At 41.7% G+C, this 16,670-nt stretch overlaps 1 protein-coding gene across 1 annotated transcript; it reads right to left on the reverse strand.

Annotated features, from left to right (window-relative positions):
• Window positions 1-9,310: 9,310 nt before the first annotated feature.
• LOC114099505 (lithostathine-1-like) lies at window positions 9,311-12,205 on the reverse strand. The gene is made up of 6 exons (XM_027943833.3): window positions 12,110-12,205; window positions 11,693-11,802; window positions 10,989-11,107; window positions 10,528-10,665; window positions 9,755-9,866; window positions 9,311-9,530 (listed from the first exon to the last, which is right to left on the reverse strand). Exons 2-6 carry the CDS (start codon window positions 11,754-11,756, stop codon window positions 9,463-9,465), a joined length of 501 nt encoding a protein of 166 aa, XP_027799634.2. The 5' UTR covers window positions 11,757-11,802; window positions 12,110-12,205; the 3' UTR covers window positions 9,311-9,462.
• Between the last annotated feature and the right edge of the window lie 4,465 nt (window positions 12,206-16,670).

Consider the following 16,670-nt stretch of genomic DNA (forward strand, 5'->3'; position numbering starts at 1 on the left):
TGGGCCTTTTCTGTCGGTGGTCACCCTTCCCCTACCTGGCAGGCGAGGGGGGTGGGGGGCGGCTCTGCCCCTCAGCAGGCCGCTGGGCCTGCTCTGTCTTTGGTCCCAGTTCCCTCTACTATGCCGGCGCAGGGGGAGGGGGCGGCTCAGCCTCTCAGCAGGCGACTGCTCCTCTTCTGCCGGTGGGTCGCAGGCCCGCCTACCTTGCAGGAGTGATTGGAAGCTCTGTCCCGCCCTGGGCCACTGGGCCTTTTCTGTTGGTGGTCCCCCTTCCCCTACCTGGCAGGCGAGGGGGGTGGGGGGCGGCTCTGCCCCTCAGCAGGCCGCTGGGCCTGCTCTGTCTTTGTTCCCAGTTCCCTCTACTATGCCGGCGCAGGGGGAGGGGGCGGCTCAGCCTCTCAGCAGGCGACTGCTCCTCTTCTGCCGGTGGGTCGCAGGCCCGCCTACCTTGCAGGAGTGATTGGAAGCTCTGTCCCGACGCGGGCCACTGGGCCTTTTCTGTCGGTGGTCACCCTTCCCCTACCTGGCAGGCGAGGGGGGTGGGGGGCGGCTCTGCCCCTCAGCAGGCCGCTGGGCCTGCTCTGTCTTTGGTCCCAGTTCCCTCTACTATGCCGGCACAGGGGGAGGGGGCGGCTCAGCCTCTCAGCAGGTGACTGCTCCTCTTCTGCCGGTGGGTCGCAGGCCCGCCTACCTTGCAGGAGTGATTGGAAGCTCTGTCCCGCCCTGGGCCACTGGGCCTTTTCTGTCGGTGGTCACCCTTCCCCTACCTGGCAGGCGAGGGGGGTGGGGGGCGGCTCTGCCCCTCAGCAGGCTGCTGGGCCTGCTCTGTCTTTGGTCCCAGTTCCCTCTACTATGCCGGCACAGGGGGAGGGGGCGGCTCAGCCTCTCAGCAGGTGACTGCTCCTCTTCTGCCGGTGGGTCGCAGGCCCGCCTACCTTGCAGGAGTGATTGGAAGCTCTGTCCCGCCCTGGGCCACTGGGCCTTTTCTGTCGGTGGTCACCCTTCCCCTACCTGGCAGGCGAGGGGGGTGGGGGGCGGCTCTGCCCCTCAGCAGGCCGCTGGGCCTGCTCTGTCTTTGGTCCCAGTTCCCTCTACTATGCCGGCGCAGGGGGAGGGGGCGGCTCAGCCTCTCAGCAGGCGACTGCTCCTCTTCTGCCGGTGGGTCGCAGGCCCGCCTACCTTGCAGGAGTGATTGGAAGCTCTGTCCCGCCCTGGGCCACTGGGCCTTTTCTGTTGGTGGTCCCCCTTCCCCTACCTGGCAGGCGAGGGGGGTGGGGGGCGGCTCTGCCCCTCAGCAGGCTGCTGGGCCTGCTCTGTCTTTGGTCCCAGTTCCCTCTACTATGCCGGCGCAGGGGGAGGGGGCGGCTCAGCCTCTCAGCAGGCGACTGCTCCTCTTCTGCCGGTGGGTCGCAGGCCCGCCTACCTTGCAGGAGTGATTGGAAGCTCTGTCCCGCCCTGGGCCACTGGGCCTTTTCTGTCGGTGGTCACCCTTCCCCTACCTGGCAGGCGAGGGGGGTGGGGGGCGGCTCTGCCCCTCAGCCTGATAACTTTTTTTTTAAAGAGAGAGAATTTTTAAAATATTTTTAGTTTTCGGTGGACACAACATCTTTATTTTATTTTTATGTGGTACTGAGGATCAAACCCAGCACCCCATGCTTGCCAGGTGAGCACGCTACCACTTAAGCCACATCCCCAGTCCTAATTTTAACTTCTAAATTGATTTGTATGAAGATTTTTTTTTATTAATTTATATGTACAGTATAAGAATTTACTAAATTCATTCTTTAGCATATAGCTATATGGTTTACCAGCAATTTGTTGAAGAATATTACTCTTCATTGAATTTCCATGATGTTTATCAAAAATTAAATTACCAATGAAAAATTAAATTACAAATGATTTCTGAAATCTAAATTGTATCAGTATTATCTGTGTTTATCATGCTTTTTCTCCACAATCTTCATTACAGTGGACTTGTAGGAAGTTTTAAAATTTGGAAGGCAATGTCCTCCAACATTTGGCTTCTTCAAGATTGTTTTGGCCAGGGGGATCCAACATGGCGGCCGGTGAGGAAGCAGCAATTTCAATATCTCCACATTAACAGGATCAGAAAGACCCATTAATACACCTAAATTCTACCTACTGAGGAACTTCTAGCAAAATTCCGCTGAAAGGAGACCTGCCGGGAATTAGTAAGTTTATTAGAGGTGACAGTTTGTCCCAGACAAGTGAATCTTGACCACGCGGCGCAGAGGTCCAGTCCCGCGGCCTCCGCCTGCCCAGCTCTGCAAGCGGCCCCCGGCGGCCCGGCACGGCGAGAAGGGTCCCCGCCCTCCCGGCTCTGCTGGCGGCCCCGCTCACGCTGCGAACGCCCCCCCCCCCGCCTGCCCGCCTGGGTCTGCGAAAGCCCCCGCCCACCCGGCAAACGGCCCCCCATCCGCTCGGCTCTTGGCCACACGGCGCAGAGGTCCAGACCCGTGGCCGCCTCCTGCCCGGCTCTGCAAGCGGCCCCCGGCGGCCCGGTGCAGCGAGAAGGGTCCCAGCCCGGCCCGGCAGATGGCCCCGCCCTCCCGGCTCTGCTGGAGGCCCCGCCCGCACTGCAAATGGCCCCCCCCGCCCACACGGCTCTGTGAACGGCCCCGCCCGCCCGGCTCAGGAGGCGACATGAAGGGAATCTAACCAAGCCTTTATGAAATTGCGAACGGGGAACTAAAACCAGAGATTGAGTCAGACCAGAGACAAGCCAGTTCCACCCCTCCTTTCGGACACTCCGGCAAGGAGCCAGGGGCCCGCCATAGCAAAGAGGGGAAGTCACCAAAGTTCGGCCAACGAGATTCCTTCCCAGAAGAATCTTCTTTATCAGGTGTGTGACTCCCACCCACATCAGATACAAACAACCAGGAAACCAAAAATCTCTCCTTGGGCGTGACTGTAAGGGCCAAGGGACTCCCGACCCCCAACTCCCCCTAATGCCAATGACGTGGGCGTGACTGTAGGGGCGGAGGGAAGCAGAGAAGACTCCCCACCCCCAACTCCCCCAACCGCCACTGAGAGGGCATGACGGTAGGGGCGGAGGGGAAAAGAGGACACTCCAGACCCCCAACTCCTCCTACCGCCAGCGGAGTGGTCGTGATTGTAGGGGCTGAGGGAAGCAGAGGGGATCCTCGACCCCCAACTCCCATTACCACCAGCGGCGACACCAAAGGTCTTAGCCTCCAGCTTCCGAGGGTGTGCCCACCAAAGGGGTCCAGAAAAATTAAACTATTGACTCCCAGACCACAGCTCCACAGCACTGGGGCTTAGATGAATGACAGAGAGAGTGCTCAGTCGTTCGAGAAATAGGGCACGCGGTGGGGCTGAAAGTGTAACCAGATCCCTGGGGAACCGCCTCTCGTGAGCAGGACCTGGCTGGCTGGCAGGAGGAAGGGGAGGAGGGGCCGTAGAAGTGAAATGGCTCTGGACCAACAGGATTGAGAGACTGTCGACACATTGAGGGCAAAACTCAGCCCGGAGGGCACAGCTTTGCCTACGGGAAGAGAAGAAAATGAATCGCTAAGACCTAATTTTATTTCTTATTTTATTTTTTCTCTCCCTTTTCCCCTCTTTCTTTCCCCTTCCAAGTTTTATTGTTCTGTCCATTCTCCTCTATGCTATCTATCTCCCTCTCCTTCTTTCTTTTCAAGAGCACCTTCCTTCCCCTTCCCCCCAACTTTCATCCCAAGCATTACGTCCTACATTTTGTGTAACTGTCTAAATGCAAATAGGTGAATGTTTCGAGGCCGTCTATAGTGCTCCTAAATACCTAGCTACTACCAACACCCTGATCCAATTGACGGTTAGTATCCCCCTTCTATAGAGCAATCTTCTAAAGTAGCCAAGACATACTAACCCTTATACCTTCATAGCACCTAACCTAAAGTCCTAAGAACAAACAACAAATCACTATATGCATACAAAATCCGGAAGCCCTTTATAAATTGAATGAACCAGCTCTAAAGTACAATAAAGCCCAACATCTCTAGGCATAAACTCCCACCACAAAGGAGAGACAACAGAGATATACAAAGCCAAAACAAATGTATAGGAGAAAGCATTTACAAAGCAGTCAAACAGAGCTGGAAAGTAACGTGAACAACATGAAAAAACAAGGGAAAAAAGGAGTACAGATAATGCAGGACAACTTAAATCTACAGGAGGACCTAGAAGCATCAGAAACATGGACAGGGAAGGAAATCAAGGCATACCTAACTCAGATGGAATGGAATATTAGAGAAGACATGAGACAGCAAGTCCAAGCATTGAAAGTATATTTTGAAAACGAACTAAACAAACAAATTCAAACTGCAAAGACCGAACTTTACCAGGGGATAGAGATCTTAAAAAAAAAAAAAAACGAACAGTAATTTTAAAAATGCAAGAAACCATGAACCAGATTAAAAACGCTAACGAGAATATTACAAATAGACTAGACCAAGTAGAAGTCAGTACATCAGATAATGAAGACAAAGTTTATCAACTTGAAAAGAATATAGTCAACACAGAAAAGATGCTTAAATCTCACGAGCAATCTATCCAAGAGATATGGGACCTCATCAAAAAACCAAATTTGAGAGTCATTGGGATAGAAGAAGGCACAGAGGTTCAAACCAAAGGAATGGACAACTTATTAAATGAAATAATCCTAGAAAACTTCCCAGAGATGAAAGATGGAATGGATTGCCAAATCCTGGAAGCCTACAGGACCCCAAACATCCAAAATCGTAATAGACCAACTCCAAGACATATAATTATGAAGATAGCCAACATACAGAACAAGGAGAGAATATTAAAAGCTACGAGAGAAAGGAGGCAGATTACATTCAGGGGTAAACCAATTAGGTTAACGGCTGATTTTTCATCACAGACTTTGAAAGCGAGAAGATCCTGGAACAATGTATTTCAAACACTGAAAAATAATGGATTCCAACCAAGAATACTGTATCCAGCAAAATTAAGCTTCAGATTTGACAATGAAATTAAAATCTTTCATGATAAACAAAAGCTAAAAGAATTCGCAGTCAGAAAACCAGCACTGCAAAGCATTTTGGGCAAAATTCTACAAGAAGAGGAATGGAAAAATAGTGCCCAAAACTAACAGCGGGAGGTATCAGTAAAGGGGGAGGAAAACAACTAAAAAGTAAAAACTAGCCAAACTAAAATAAATAAATAAATAAACATGACTGGAAGTACAAACCATATTTCAATTGTAACCTTAAATGTTAATCGACTAAACTCACCAATCAAGAGACACAAGCTAGTAACCTGGATCAAAAAAACAAATCCAACAATATGCTGCCTTCAGGAGACTCATATGATACAAAAAGACATACACAGGCTAAAGGTGAAAGGTTGGGAAAAATCATACCACTCACATGGCCCTCGGAAGCAAGCAGGAGTGGCCATACTCATATCAAATAAAATCAACTTCAAACCTAAGTTAATCAAAAGAGATAAAGAAGGACACTATATCCTGTTAAAAGGAACCATCCACCAACAAGACATAACAATTATCAATTTGTATGCACCAAACAATGGTGCGGCAACGTTCATAAAACAAACTCTTCTCAAGTTCAAGAGTCAAATAGACCACAACACAATAATAATGGGTGACTTCAACACACCGTTCTCGCCATTAGACAGATCCTCCAGACAAAAGCTGAATAAAGAAACTATAGAACTCAATGACACAATCGATAACCTAGACTTAACCGACATATATAGAATATATCAACCATCATCAAGTGGATACACGTTCTTCTCAGCAGCACATGGATCTTACTCAAAGATAGATCATATATTATGCCATAGGGCAACTCTTAGTAAATGTAAAGGTGTGGAGATAATACCATGCACCATATCTGATCATAATGGAATGAAACTGGAAATCAATGATAAAAGAAGGAAGGAAAAATCCTGCATCACATGGAAAATAAACAATATATTACTGAATGATCAATGGGTTACAGAAGACATAAAGGAGGAAATCAAAAAATTCTTAGAGATAAACGACAATACAGACACAACATACCGGAATCTATGGGAAACAATGAAAGCAGTTTTAAGAGGGAAATTCATTTCCTGGAGCTCATTCCTCAAAAAAAGAAAAAACCAACAAATAAATGAACTCACACTACATCTCAAAACCCTAGAAAAGGAAGAGCAAAACAACAGCAAATATAGCAGAAGACAAGAAATAATTAAAATCAGAGCGGAAATCAACGAAATTGAAACAAAAAAAACCATTGAAAAAATTGATAAAACTAAAAGTTGGTTCTCTGAAAAAATAAATAAGATCGACAGACCCTTAGCCATGCTAACGAAGAGAAGAAGAGAGAGAACTCAAATTACTAAAATATGGGATGAAAAAGGCAATATCACAACAGACACTACAGAAATACAGAAGATAATTAGAAAGTATTTTGAAACCCTATATTCTAATAAAATAGAAGACAGTGAAGATATCGATAAATTTCTTAAGTCATATGATCTGCCCAGATTGAGTCAGGAAGACACACACAATTTAAACAGACCAATAACAAAAGGAAGAAATAGAAGAAGCCATCAAAAGACTACCAACCAAAAAAAGCCCTGGACTGGATGGGTATACAGCGGAGTTTTACAAAACCTTCAAAGAAGAATTAATACCAATCCTTTTCAAGCTATTTCAAGAAATAGAAAAAGAAGGAGCTCTTCCAAATTCATTCTATGAGGCCAACATCACCCTGATCCCCAAACCAGACAAAGACACTTCAAAGAAAGAAAACTACAGACCAATATCTCTAATGAACATAGATGCAAAAATTCTCAATAAAATCCTGGCGAATCGAATACAAAAGCATATCCAAAAAATTGTGCACCATGATCAAGTAGGATTCATCCCTGGGATGCAAGGTTGGTTCAATATATGGAAATCAATAAATGTTATTCACCAAATCAATAGACTTAAAGATAAGAACCATATGATCATCTCGATAGATTGAGAAAAAGCATTCGACAAAGTACAGCATCCCTTTATGTTCAAAACACTAGAAAAACTAGGGATAACAGGAACTTACCTCAACATTGTAAAAGCTATATATGCTAAACCTCAGGCTAACATCATTCTAAATGGAGAAAAACTGAAGGCATTCCCGCTAAAATCTGGAACAAGACAGGGATGCCCTCTCTCACCACTTCTATTTAATTTAAGTCCTTGAAATACTAGCCAGAGCAATTAGACAGACAAAAGAAATTAAAGGCATAAAAATAGGAAAAGAAGAACTTAAAATATCACTATTTGCGCCCTTCTCGGTCTATTCCCTGAGGACCTTAAAAGAGCATACTATAGGGATACTGCCACATCAATGATCATAGCAGCACAATTCACAATAGCTAGACTCTGGAATCAACCTAGATGCCCTTCAATAGATGAATGGATAAAAAAAAATGTGGCATTTATACACAATGGAGTATTACGCAGCACTAAAAAACTACAAAATCATGGATTTTGCAGGGAAATGGATGGCATTAGAACAGATTATGCTAAGTGAAGCTAGCCAATCCTTAAAAAACAAATGCCAAATGTCTTCTTTGATATAAAGAGAGCAACTAAGAAAAGAACAGGGAAGAAGAGCATGAGGAAAAGATTAACATTAAACAGAGATGAGTGGGGGGAGAGAAAGGGAGAGAGAAGGGAAACTGTATGGAAATGGAAGGAGATCCTCATTGTTACACAAAATTACATATAAGAGTTTGTGAGGGGAAAGGGAAGAAAAAAAACAAGGGAGAGAATTAAACAACAGCAGATGGGGTAGAGAGGGAAGATGAGAGGGAAGGGGAGGGGGGATAAATAGGGGATAGGAAAGGCAGCAGAATACAATAGTCATTAATATGGTATTATGTGAAAATGTGGATGTGTAACCGATGTGATTCTGCAACTTGTATTGGGGGCAAAAATGGGAGTTCATAACCCACTTGAATCAAATGTATGAAAGATGATATGTCATGAGCTTTGTAATGTTTTGAACAACCAATTAAAAAAAAAGATTGTTTTGGCTGTTTGGGTTGAGTATTAGTTTAGCTGTTCTAAACTTTCATGTGAATATTAATGTAAACTTGTCAATTTCTGCAAAGGGGCAGCTGGAACTTTGAAGAGGACTGATTCATTTATAGATCAATTTAGGGAGTGCTTCTACCTTTATATCAGGTCTTCTGATCCATGAGATAACTTTCCATTTATTTAGAAATTCTCTAATTTCATATAATGCTTTGTATTTTTTGGCATACAAGATTTGCCCTTATTTTAAAAAATCAATTTTTAAAAATTTATTCTTTCTGATATAATGAAGTAGTTTGCCAGATGCCCTTTAAATAAATTTTCATTTCTAGCATATGGTTCATCCTAGAGAATATTGCTTGCTTTCTTGAGAATATGTATTTAGCTGATGTTGGGTAAAGGATTTTGATGAATTTGCTGTCTAGTTAATTTAGAATGGTATTTTCAAATGTTTTGCTTCTGTTTTTTCTATGTGTTCTATTATTGATTGCAGTATATTGAAATTTCCAATTACTATTATCGAATAACCTATTTTCCATTCATTTATTTCAGATCAGTCTCATGTATTTTGGGACTCTATTATTGAGATATGTTTAATTTTATATAAATATATAAAATTATTGTATCTTTCTGAAGTACTAAACATTTAATCATAATAAAGTGCTCTTTCTCCAGCAAACTTTGTTTTGATTCTAATATGCCAAATACTGATAAAGACACAATGTTCTCATGGTTGCTGTTTACATGATATGTATTTTTCTTTCTTTCAAACTATTTGTTTTGTTTCTTTGAATATAAATCATGTCTCCTGTGGATACATATATATGTTGGATCTCATTTCTTTTGGTTTTATAATCCAGATTGACACAATCCATGCCCTTTTATGGGACTTTTAAAATAAAATCACACTTAATGGTATCATTGATAAAGTTTGTGTTTGGGGCTGAGTTGTGCCCCAACAAATTAATTTTAAAAAAACTTAACCCTCAGTACCTTCAGAATTTGATTGTATTTGGATATAGGATTTTTAAAGACATAATTAATTATCCTGTATATTTTGTTTACTTCATTATAAATAAGGCCAGAGCCAGTTCATAAACCAACATTTACACTATTTGGGTGGAGCTCTAAAAGTGTCAAGGCACTAGCACGAGCATGCTCTAGTGTCTTACAGTCATCTCCATCACAACCACCCAAGCATTGGCAGTGGACATAGTCAATGCAGAAGACAGCACAATGGGAAGAAACATATTTTTATTCTTGCAGGGATTCACAGACTGGGGTAGGGAAAGGTACTGAAGGTGAGGGGAACAAATTCAGCAGGGAACAGGGGATATTGTTTGGATGGGTCTTGTTTAATTTTTGACTTTATGGTAATTTCAGGAACTTTAGCTGTTAAACTTGCAAACAAAGGACATATGAGCCTCACAATTGGTATCCTTCCATAGCTTGAATCCTGTAAAACCAATGAGAAGAGTTAACCTGGGAGAATCAGAAAAAGTGTAACCCACCCAACTCCTTTCCTGACTCTAGGACTCAGGAGAAGGAACCAAGGGGAAGGATGATTCCATTTCCTGGATGAGGAGCTCTGCTTCCTTTATCCCCACAATCCCAGGTCTTTTCCCAGAGCTAAGCAGCAGAAGAGGACGACAACCAATGTGTGGATTCTCTGCCTCTTACCTGATTTTGCAGTCACGCTTACACAGTAGCCACGGTTAGCAATGTTTGGGGATCCAGGGGCCCAGGCTTTGTAGGTATACAGGGACCCACTGCTCCAGTGCCAAAGGTGGATCTAGTGGGAAAAGACCAGATAATTCAGAAGTAACTCAGAAAGATATAGAAATACCTACCATGTGTGGACTCTCAGAAATGGGCCAAGATATATGACAAAATAAAACTGTCATATATCTCCTCAATATGTCCTCCTCCTCAATATCGAATCCTTTCCTCTGCCCTAGCTCTAAGCTTATCCTTTCTTGGAATGTCCAACTTCTCCCCTTGCCTCTACAAATAACAAGTGTTCTGAATTTCATAGAGCTCCATAAAGGTTACAGAAAGCGGTTCCTGATATTTCCTTCCTACAACTCTCATAATTTGGGATAAATTCACCATTGCTATCTTGTTTAGTGTAACACCAGATTCCCCAAATGCCAGTCATAGATTCTCTTCTACTAGTCTTTTTATCCATATAGTCTGAAAGGGCTCTGTTTTAAAACAAATAATAACAAAGTAGGTAAGAGAATGACAAAATCCATGAATGCCTGGAACACCCAGGAAATCGAATCTCAGCTATTTCCAATGGTTTCCAAAACTCCTCATGCATTTTAGGAGCCTGACAGAGGTTGATTTTTTTAAGGAAATTATACAAGCTGGTTCTTGAGTTGTCCGACTTAGTTCTGCCCATTCCCTCTCAAACGTGATCATTAGGAGAAAAAAATCAGTTGCAGACTGACCTTTTTGGGGTCATGGAGGCCAATCCACACACTGGAGTCTGTAGTACCACTCTCCTTAATCATTGAGGCCACGAAGTTGCCCTCGGACTGGGTGAGCACAGATACCAGGTGGCCTGCATGTGTGTTCTGACAGAAGAGCTGCAGGGGATAGAGGGGAGAGGAAATGGAGTACTCAATGGAAGAGCAAGATTTGAGCAGTATACTGGGTCCTCCTCCCAAGGGATGTGGCAGAAAAAGGACAATACAGAAAGGGTTCCTGATGATGCTGTCACTGACCACCCGCAGCCCTGTACTGGGAAGGTACAAGGTGGTAGGACAATGCAGAAGGGAATATTTCAGATGAGTTATCAGGTGAGTAAGTGATCAGTCTTATATCTCACTGAAGCCACCAAGAGCACCAGAAAACAGCAAATGCCTCTAAATTTGTGTGCATCCCCCTCCTACTTTCTCTCCTCACATACATCTGCTTCAATCCAGGTCAAACGGTCTTCATAAAAGTAGTAGCAGTGGGAGCCATATGAATGGGTGCCTTCTGGGCAGCTGATATGGTGAATGGGGTGGTGTTCCTCATAATCCTGACCTGGAAAAAAGGAGGCAATTAAAGGAGATTAACAAAGGCAGGGCAAAGACTGGAAGGTGAGGGTCGGAGCTTTTGAGGTTCCTTTATAAGAATATGAACATACAGTGCTGCAGGCACAGAGTAGCTGCCTACTTCTCTCCTCTTGCATCCTAGCTCCTTCTTTATCAGGCTTAATTTCCTTAAGACAAGACCTCTCAAGGAACTGGCTGATGATAGTTGTTCCAATTTTCCCCCTTCTTTTCTGGGGCTCTGGCTTCTACTTATCAAGCCTCTCTTTTGGCTTTCCTTACACAAGTCTCCTGTCTGTTCTCGATCATGTTAATGACCCCTCTTTGCACATAGACCTCCCTGGCCCCGCCAATCAGATGAACTAATTCCAGCTGCAGTGGTCATGCAAAAGGTAAATCTAAATTCTTCTCAAACTCCCTAACAAGGTAAGAGTGCCTGAATGGGGTTAAAGCAGCAATAATGATCATTGATAAATAACCTCTTATGTTGACTCCATCTTTCCCAGGTAGTGGGTGACTGGGGAGCTGGGAGAGACATAAGGTCCTAGTTGTAGTGGGCATGGGCATGAAAGCTTACCTTGGCTCAGAGACAGGAACATCAGGCATGTGATCAGCATCAAGCATGAGCTGGTCTGAGCCATATTGAGAAGCAGAGAGTCTCCTACTTCAGGAGCAAATCTACAATCTCTATTAAAGAAAACAGGAAAGAGGGTTCTAGAAATGGAGATCCAAAGCACCTATTATCTTTTTCAAATACCACCTCCCCCCGCCCCCGAATTCCTGAAAGCAAGAAGACCCCCTGAGATACCCATACCTTCAAATACTTCTCTTAAGAGTTTATGCATTATACAGACCAAGTAACTGAAAGACAGCTCTGACTGTGGCTAATGCTGATTCAGTACTTCTAGAACTTTAGGTTTTTGTACAAAAAAACACCCTTTTATCTTCCCCAAGATGTTAAGTGGAGCAGGCTGTTTTAGAAGACCTCATTTACCTGTTGGCTGCGTCTGAATTGTGAGATCAGGCCAGTCAATGATAGGTCCTTTAGAGCAGGATCTGAGGAAAGAGCCACATTATGAGCAAATAAAGGGACAAGGAGTGTCACAGTGCCTACATAGGGCCATGTCACACTTCCTGGCATCATGAGTACCCTCCTTTCTGGTGTACTCTGGGAATGGTTACAGATGAGGTCCCCCTTCCCATAAAGAGGTTGGCAAATGTTCTAAATCAAAGGCAGGCTTTCTCCTTCCCTAGAAGCAACCAGATGCCCAGTTCCCATGGCCCTGGAAATCACAAGGGCTAATGAGAGGGGGAGAGCAGCAGGAAGAGGGAACAAGAGTGTGTGAGCCTGGAGAGGCCAGTCTGCAGGAGCCAGGGACAGGGGAGGCAGTAGGACAAGAGCATTCTTGATGAGGAAGTGGGTAAAGTAGTTTAAAAATCAAGTACATGTTTGACTTGTCCAGCATCATACTGTGAAAGAAAAGGTGGCGAAACACAACTCTTTTCTAGTTTTTTTTTTACTCTACTTTTTTCCTTGCTTTCTTTTTAACATTGTGTTCTTCTCTCTCTTGTCTCTGAATATCTCCCACTTGCAGATTCCTGCTCAGGCCCTGTTTTGTCATCCCTTCTGCCATGTCAGTTTCCTGACAAGCCTTCTGCTTGTATAGCACTGTTATCTTCCTGCACTCTCAAAACCATGCAATCAGTTGAACATTGACATCTCACAAGCAGCTAGAAAACTCATGCTGTTCTTCTGTTAAGTACACTTTAAGATCAATCAAAGTCTTTTTTTATCTGCACCAGGTCATCAAAGTACTTTCATAGAATCTCCCTAATTAGACCTGCCCTCAGATTCTGACATCTGCAAAAATTTCCTATTGGTTATTTTAAACTTTAATATTTTTACCATTTTTATAAGAAAGCAAGTTCAGACCTGGGAACTCTTCTCCACAAAGTTTTCCTTAAGCATGGACTGAGATAGGCTTCAGATATACCAGAAGATGGCTTAAAATTTATTAAGATTTTAGCATTATCTAGTCCTTGGGTCCTTAGAGAGGGTAATTATGACTCACAGGAGGTCCAGGCTATGTCTCATATGCTTCTTCCCCTGGAAAGCTAGTGAATTAGTTTGTAACTTTGCTGTGTTTCAAATTTTCACTCTCATGCAGGTTGTTGACTAAACTCAGTTTCTTTCAGTTGTACAGTGACAACATTGAGGTTCCCATTTCCTCACTGGCTGTTGGCCTTTTGGCAAAAGGCCATCTCCATTCTTCTGAACCATTAATGGGACCATGAATCATTTTGCTACTTTTAAATTTTATGACTTCCCTTTGTGCCACCAGTCAAAGAAAATTCTCAGATTTTAAAGGGTTCATGTAATTAGATAGTTCCACCATAAAAATATCCTCAAAATCTCCATTTTTATTGAGACCAAATCAACTGATTAGTGACTTCAATTGCATCTTCAAGAATTCCTTTGCCAAAGAGTCTAAAGGACTTGAGACCTGAAAATTTTCTTCTGTGGCATTGCATGTCCTTTTAACTAATTCTCCTCTTCTTCATCCAACCATCAGTTTCAAGGACTTGGAACTTATGACCCCTTCTTTTGATATCTTTTGAGTAAATACAGATTTTTCAAGTTATTCCTGCTAATCCTTATTCTTGACAGAAGCTGAATGAAAACCCACATTTCCATGCTAAAGAGCTATGAAAAATTCTACGCTTCTAGTCTAAGAATGGTTCCTAGGAAGATTCTCATACCAAGCATTTTCACATCTTATGTGAAACATAAGACATAAGTCTTATGTTGCTGGAGTATTTTTGATTTTCTTTCAGTTTCTAGTGCACTGAATTGGACATGACTGGATTTTATGTTGCTTAGCTTGACTACATCCATGAGATGAATGATATCTCCCCATCTCCGACTCTCAGAGACTGGCTAGCTGAGTAAGGCCTCTCTTGAGAAGCCTCTACCCTTCTCAGTATGGAATCATTATCTAAGCCTTGACTGCCCTTCTCTCTGTGGTATATACCTCTTGATTTGATATGTTTCATTATTCAGAGTCTGGAAGGACAGGTAGAATTATAGAGCAGAGATATGTTTTGTTTCTTATTTTTTCTCATCATTTTTTTCCCTGCCTACATTTTATTGCCTGCTTTCAGCAACCTTCTTTTTTTAAAATTTTGTTATTTTAGATATTTATGGCAGTATATTTTGACATATTTATACCATACATGGAGTACATCTTTTGCTAATTAGGATCCTAATTGATCTGATTAGAGTTTCAAGGATTATGTTGAATAGAAGTGGTGAAAAATCCCTGACTTGTTCTAGTTTTTAGAGGGAATGCTTTCAGTTTCTCTCCATTTGCAATGATATTGGCCTTGGGTTTAACATACATAGCTTTTATAAGTTTGAGGTATATTTCTACTATGCCTAGTTTTACTAGTGTTTTGAACATGAATGGGTGCTATATTTTGTCAAGTGCTTTTTCTGGATATATTGAGATAATCATGTTATTTTCGCCTTTAAATCTATTGATGCGGTGAATTACATATATTGACTTTCATATGTTGAAACAACCTTGCATCCCTGGGATGAAATTCACTTGATCATGGTGCGCTATCTTTTCAACATGGTTTTGTATGTGAGTTTTGTGCAGGGTACAATATAGGGATTCAATTTCCATCTACTATATATGGATTTCCTGTTTTCCCAGCACCATTTGTTGAAAAGATTATTTTTTCTCCAATGTATATTTATGGTGCCTTTGTCTAGTATGAGATAACTATTTAAAAATAAATTTAAAAAATAAATAAATTTATAAATTTATAATTTATTATAAAAATAAATATAGTTATTTATTTTTTAGAAATAATTGGACACAATACCTTTATTTTGTTTATTTTTATGTGGTGCTGAGGATCAAACCCAGGGCCTCACCCATGCTAGATGAGAGCTCTACCACTGAGCCACAATCCCAGCCCCTAGATAACTATTTATGTGGGTATGTCTTTAATTTCATTCCATTATGATCTCATAAAATACAAAAAAAAAAATAGACAGTACCTGCATTCTATTTGGTAAGAGTTGCTTTCTGGCCTAAGATTTTAGAAAATAATCCTGGTCTATTTTAGAAAATAATCCACGTACTGCTGAGCAGAAAGTGTATTCAGTTATTGATGGATGAAATAGTCTATAATTATCTGCTAAGTCTAAATTATTAATTGTATTTTTGGTTCTATAGCTTGTTTAGTTTTTCTTTGGAAAATCTACCAAGTAATGTTAGAGGCATGTTAAATTCACCCAGTAATATTCTTTTGTATTTTTTCCCCATTCTTTTACCTTCAGTCTGTGGATGTCTTTACCTATAAAGTTGAGTCTCTTGGAGGCAACATATTGTTGGGTCTTGTTTTTTAATCCAATCTTCTAGTCTATTTGTAATCAATCATTTACATTCAATGTTATTATTGAGAAATGGTTTTATTACCATTTTGATTTATTTCTAGTTTGTAATTCAAATTAGTTTTCTTTGATAGTGATTATTCTTCTAGTGTAGTTCCTTCCCTTTGCTGGTTTTTAGTTTTTTTTCTCTCTATTCATAAAATATTGAGTATGATTTTAGTGCAGGCTTTCTAGTTGTGAATTCTTTTAACTTTGTTTATTGTGGAAGATTTTTATTTCATCATCGAATCTAAAGCTTAATTTTGTTGGGTATAGTATTCTTGGTCTCCATCCATTTTGTTTCAGAGTTTGGTATACGTTGTTCTAAAACCTCCTAGCTTTGAGGGTCTAGGTTGAGAAATCAGCTGAAATCCAGATTGGTTTTCCTCCAAATATGACCTGTAATTTTTTCTTGTGTGGTTCTTTGTAGTTTTGTATATTTGAGATCATGTAAGCCTCCTATATTTGATGTTCCATTTTATTCTTAATATTTGGCAAATTTATTGATATTATTTCATTGAAAAGATTGTTCATTCTTTGAATTGCATTTCTTAGTCTTCATCTATATTTGGTCTTTTCTTATATTTGGTCTTTTTGTGTTATCCTATATTTCTTTAAATTCTCTTCATGGTCTCTTAACATCTTTTCTCCACAATCAATTTTATTTTCAAGGTTATATATTTTGTCTTTGTTGCCTGAAACTCAATTGTTCTAGTCTATTAGTGATACTTCCCCATTAAATTTTTAATTTGGTTTATTGATGCCTTCATCTTGAGGGTTTTCATTTTATATATTTTTAGAATCTCTTATTGATTTTTTGCTTCCTATATTTTCGAATTTCACTCCTTACATGATCTTTTACCTAGCAGATCAGTTTGACTAGTAACTTTCTAAACTCCTTCTCTCACATTTCTTCAACTGGGTTGTTGGTGGGTTCTGATACTAAGATATTTTGGTTTATTTGGGACAATAAGTCTTCTGGCTTTTTCATGTTATTTGTGTGTCTACCCACCTAAAAGTATGGATCTAAGGCAGTGAAGTTTCTACTCTGAACTTAGAGTATCTCTGAAGTTTCCCAGTACCTCACAATTTAGGGGGAGACAAATATTAA

The sequence above is a fragment of the Marmota flaviventris genome, chromosome 14, assembly GCF_047511675.1.
Source record: "Marmota flaviventris isolate mMarFla1 chromosome 14, mMarFla1.hap1, whole genome shotgun sequence".
Classification (NCBI taxonomy): Eukaryota; Metazoa; Chordata; class Mammalia; order Rodentia; family Sciuridae; genus Marmota; species Marmota flaviventris.

Bases quoted from the DNA above. Each gene is read 5' to 3' on its own strand.
- LOC114099505 (XM_027943833.3), bottom strand. From the start codon at position 11,756: ATGGCTCAGACCAGCTCATGCTTGATGCTGATCACATGCCTGATGTTC. The intron at 11,108-11,692 runs GTAAGCTTTCAT...CCTTTTTTCCAG, and splicing joins GTTCCTGTCTCTGAGCCAAG to GTCAGGATTATGAGGAACAC. The intron at 9,867-10,527 runs GTCAGTCTGCAA...TTTTCCCACTAG, and splicing joins GCCTCCATGACCCCAAAAAG to ATCCACCTTTGGCACTGGAG.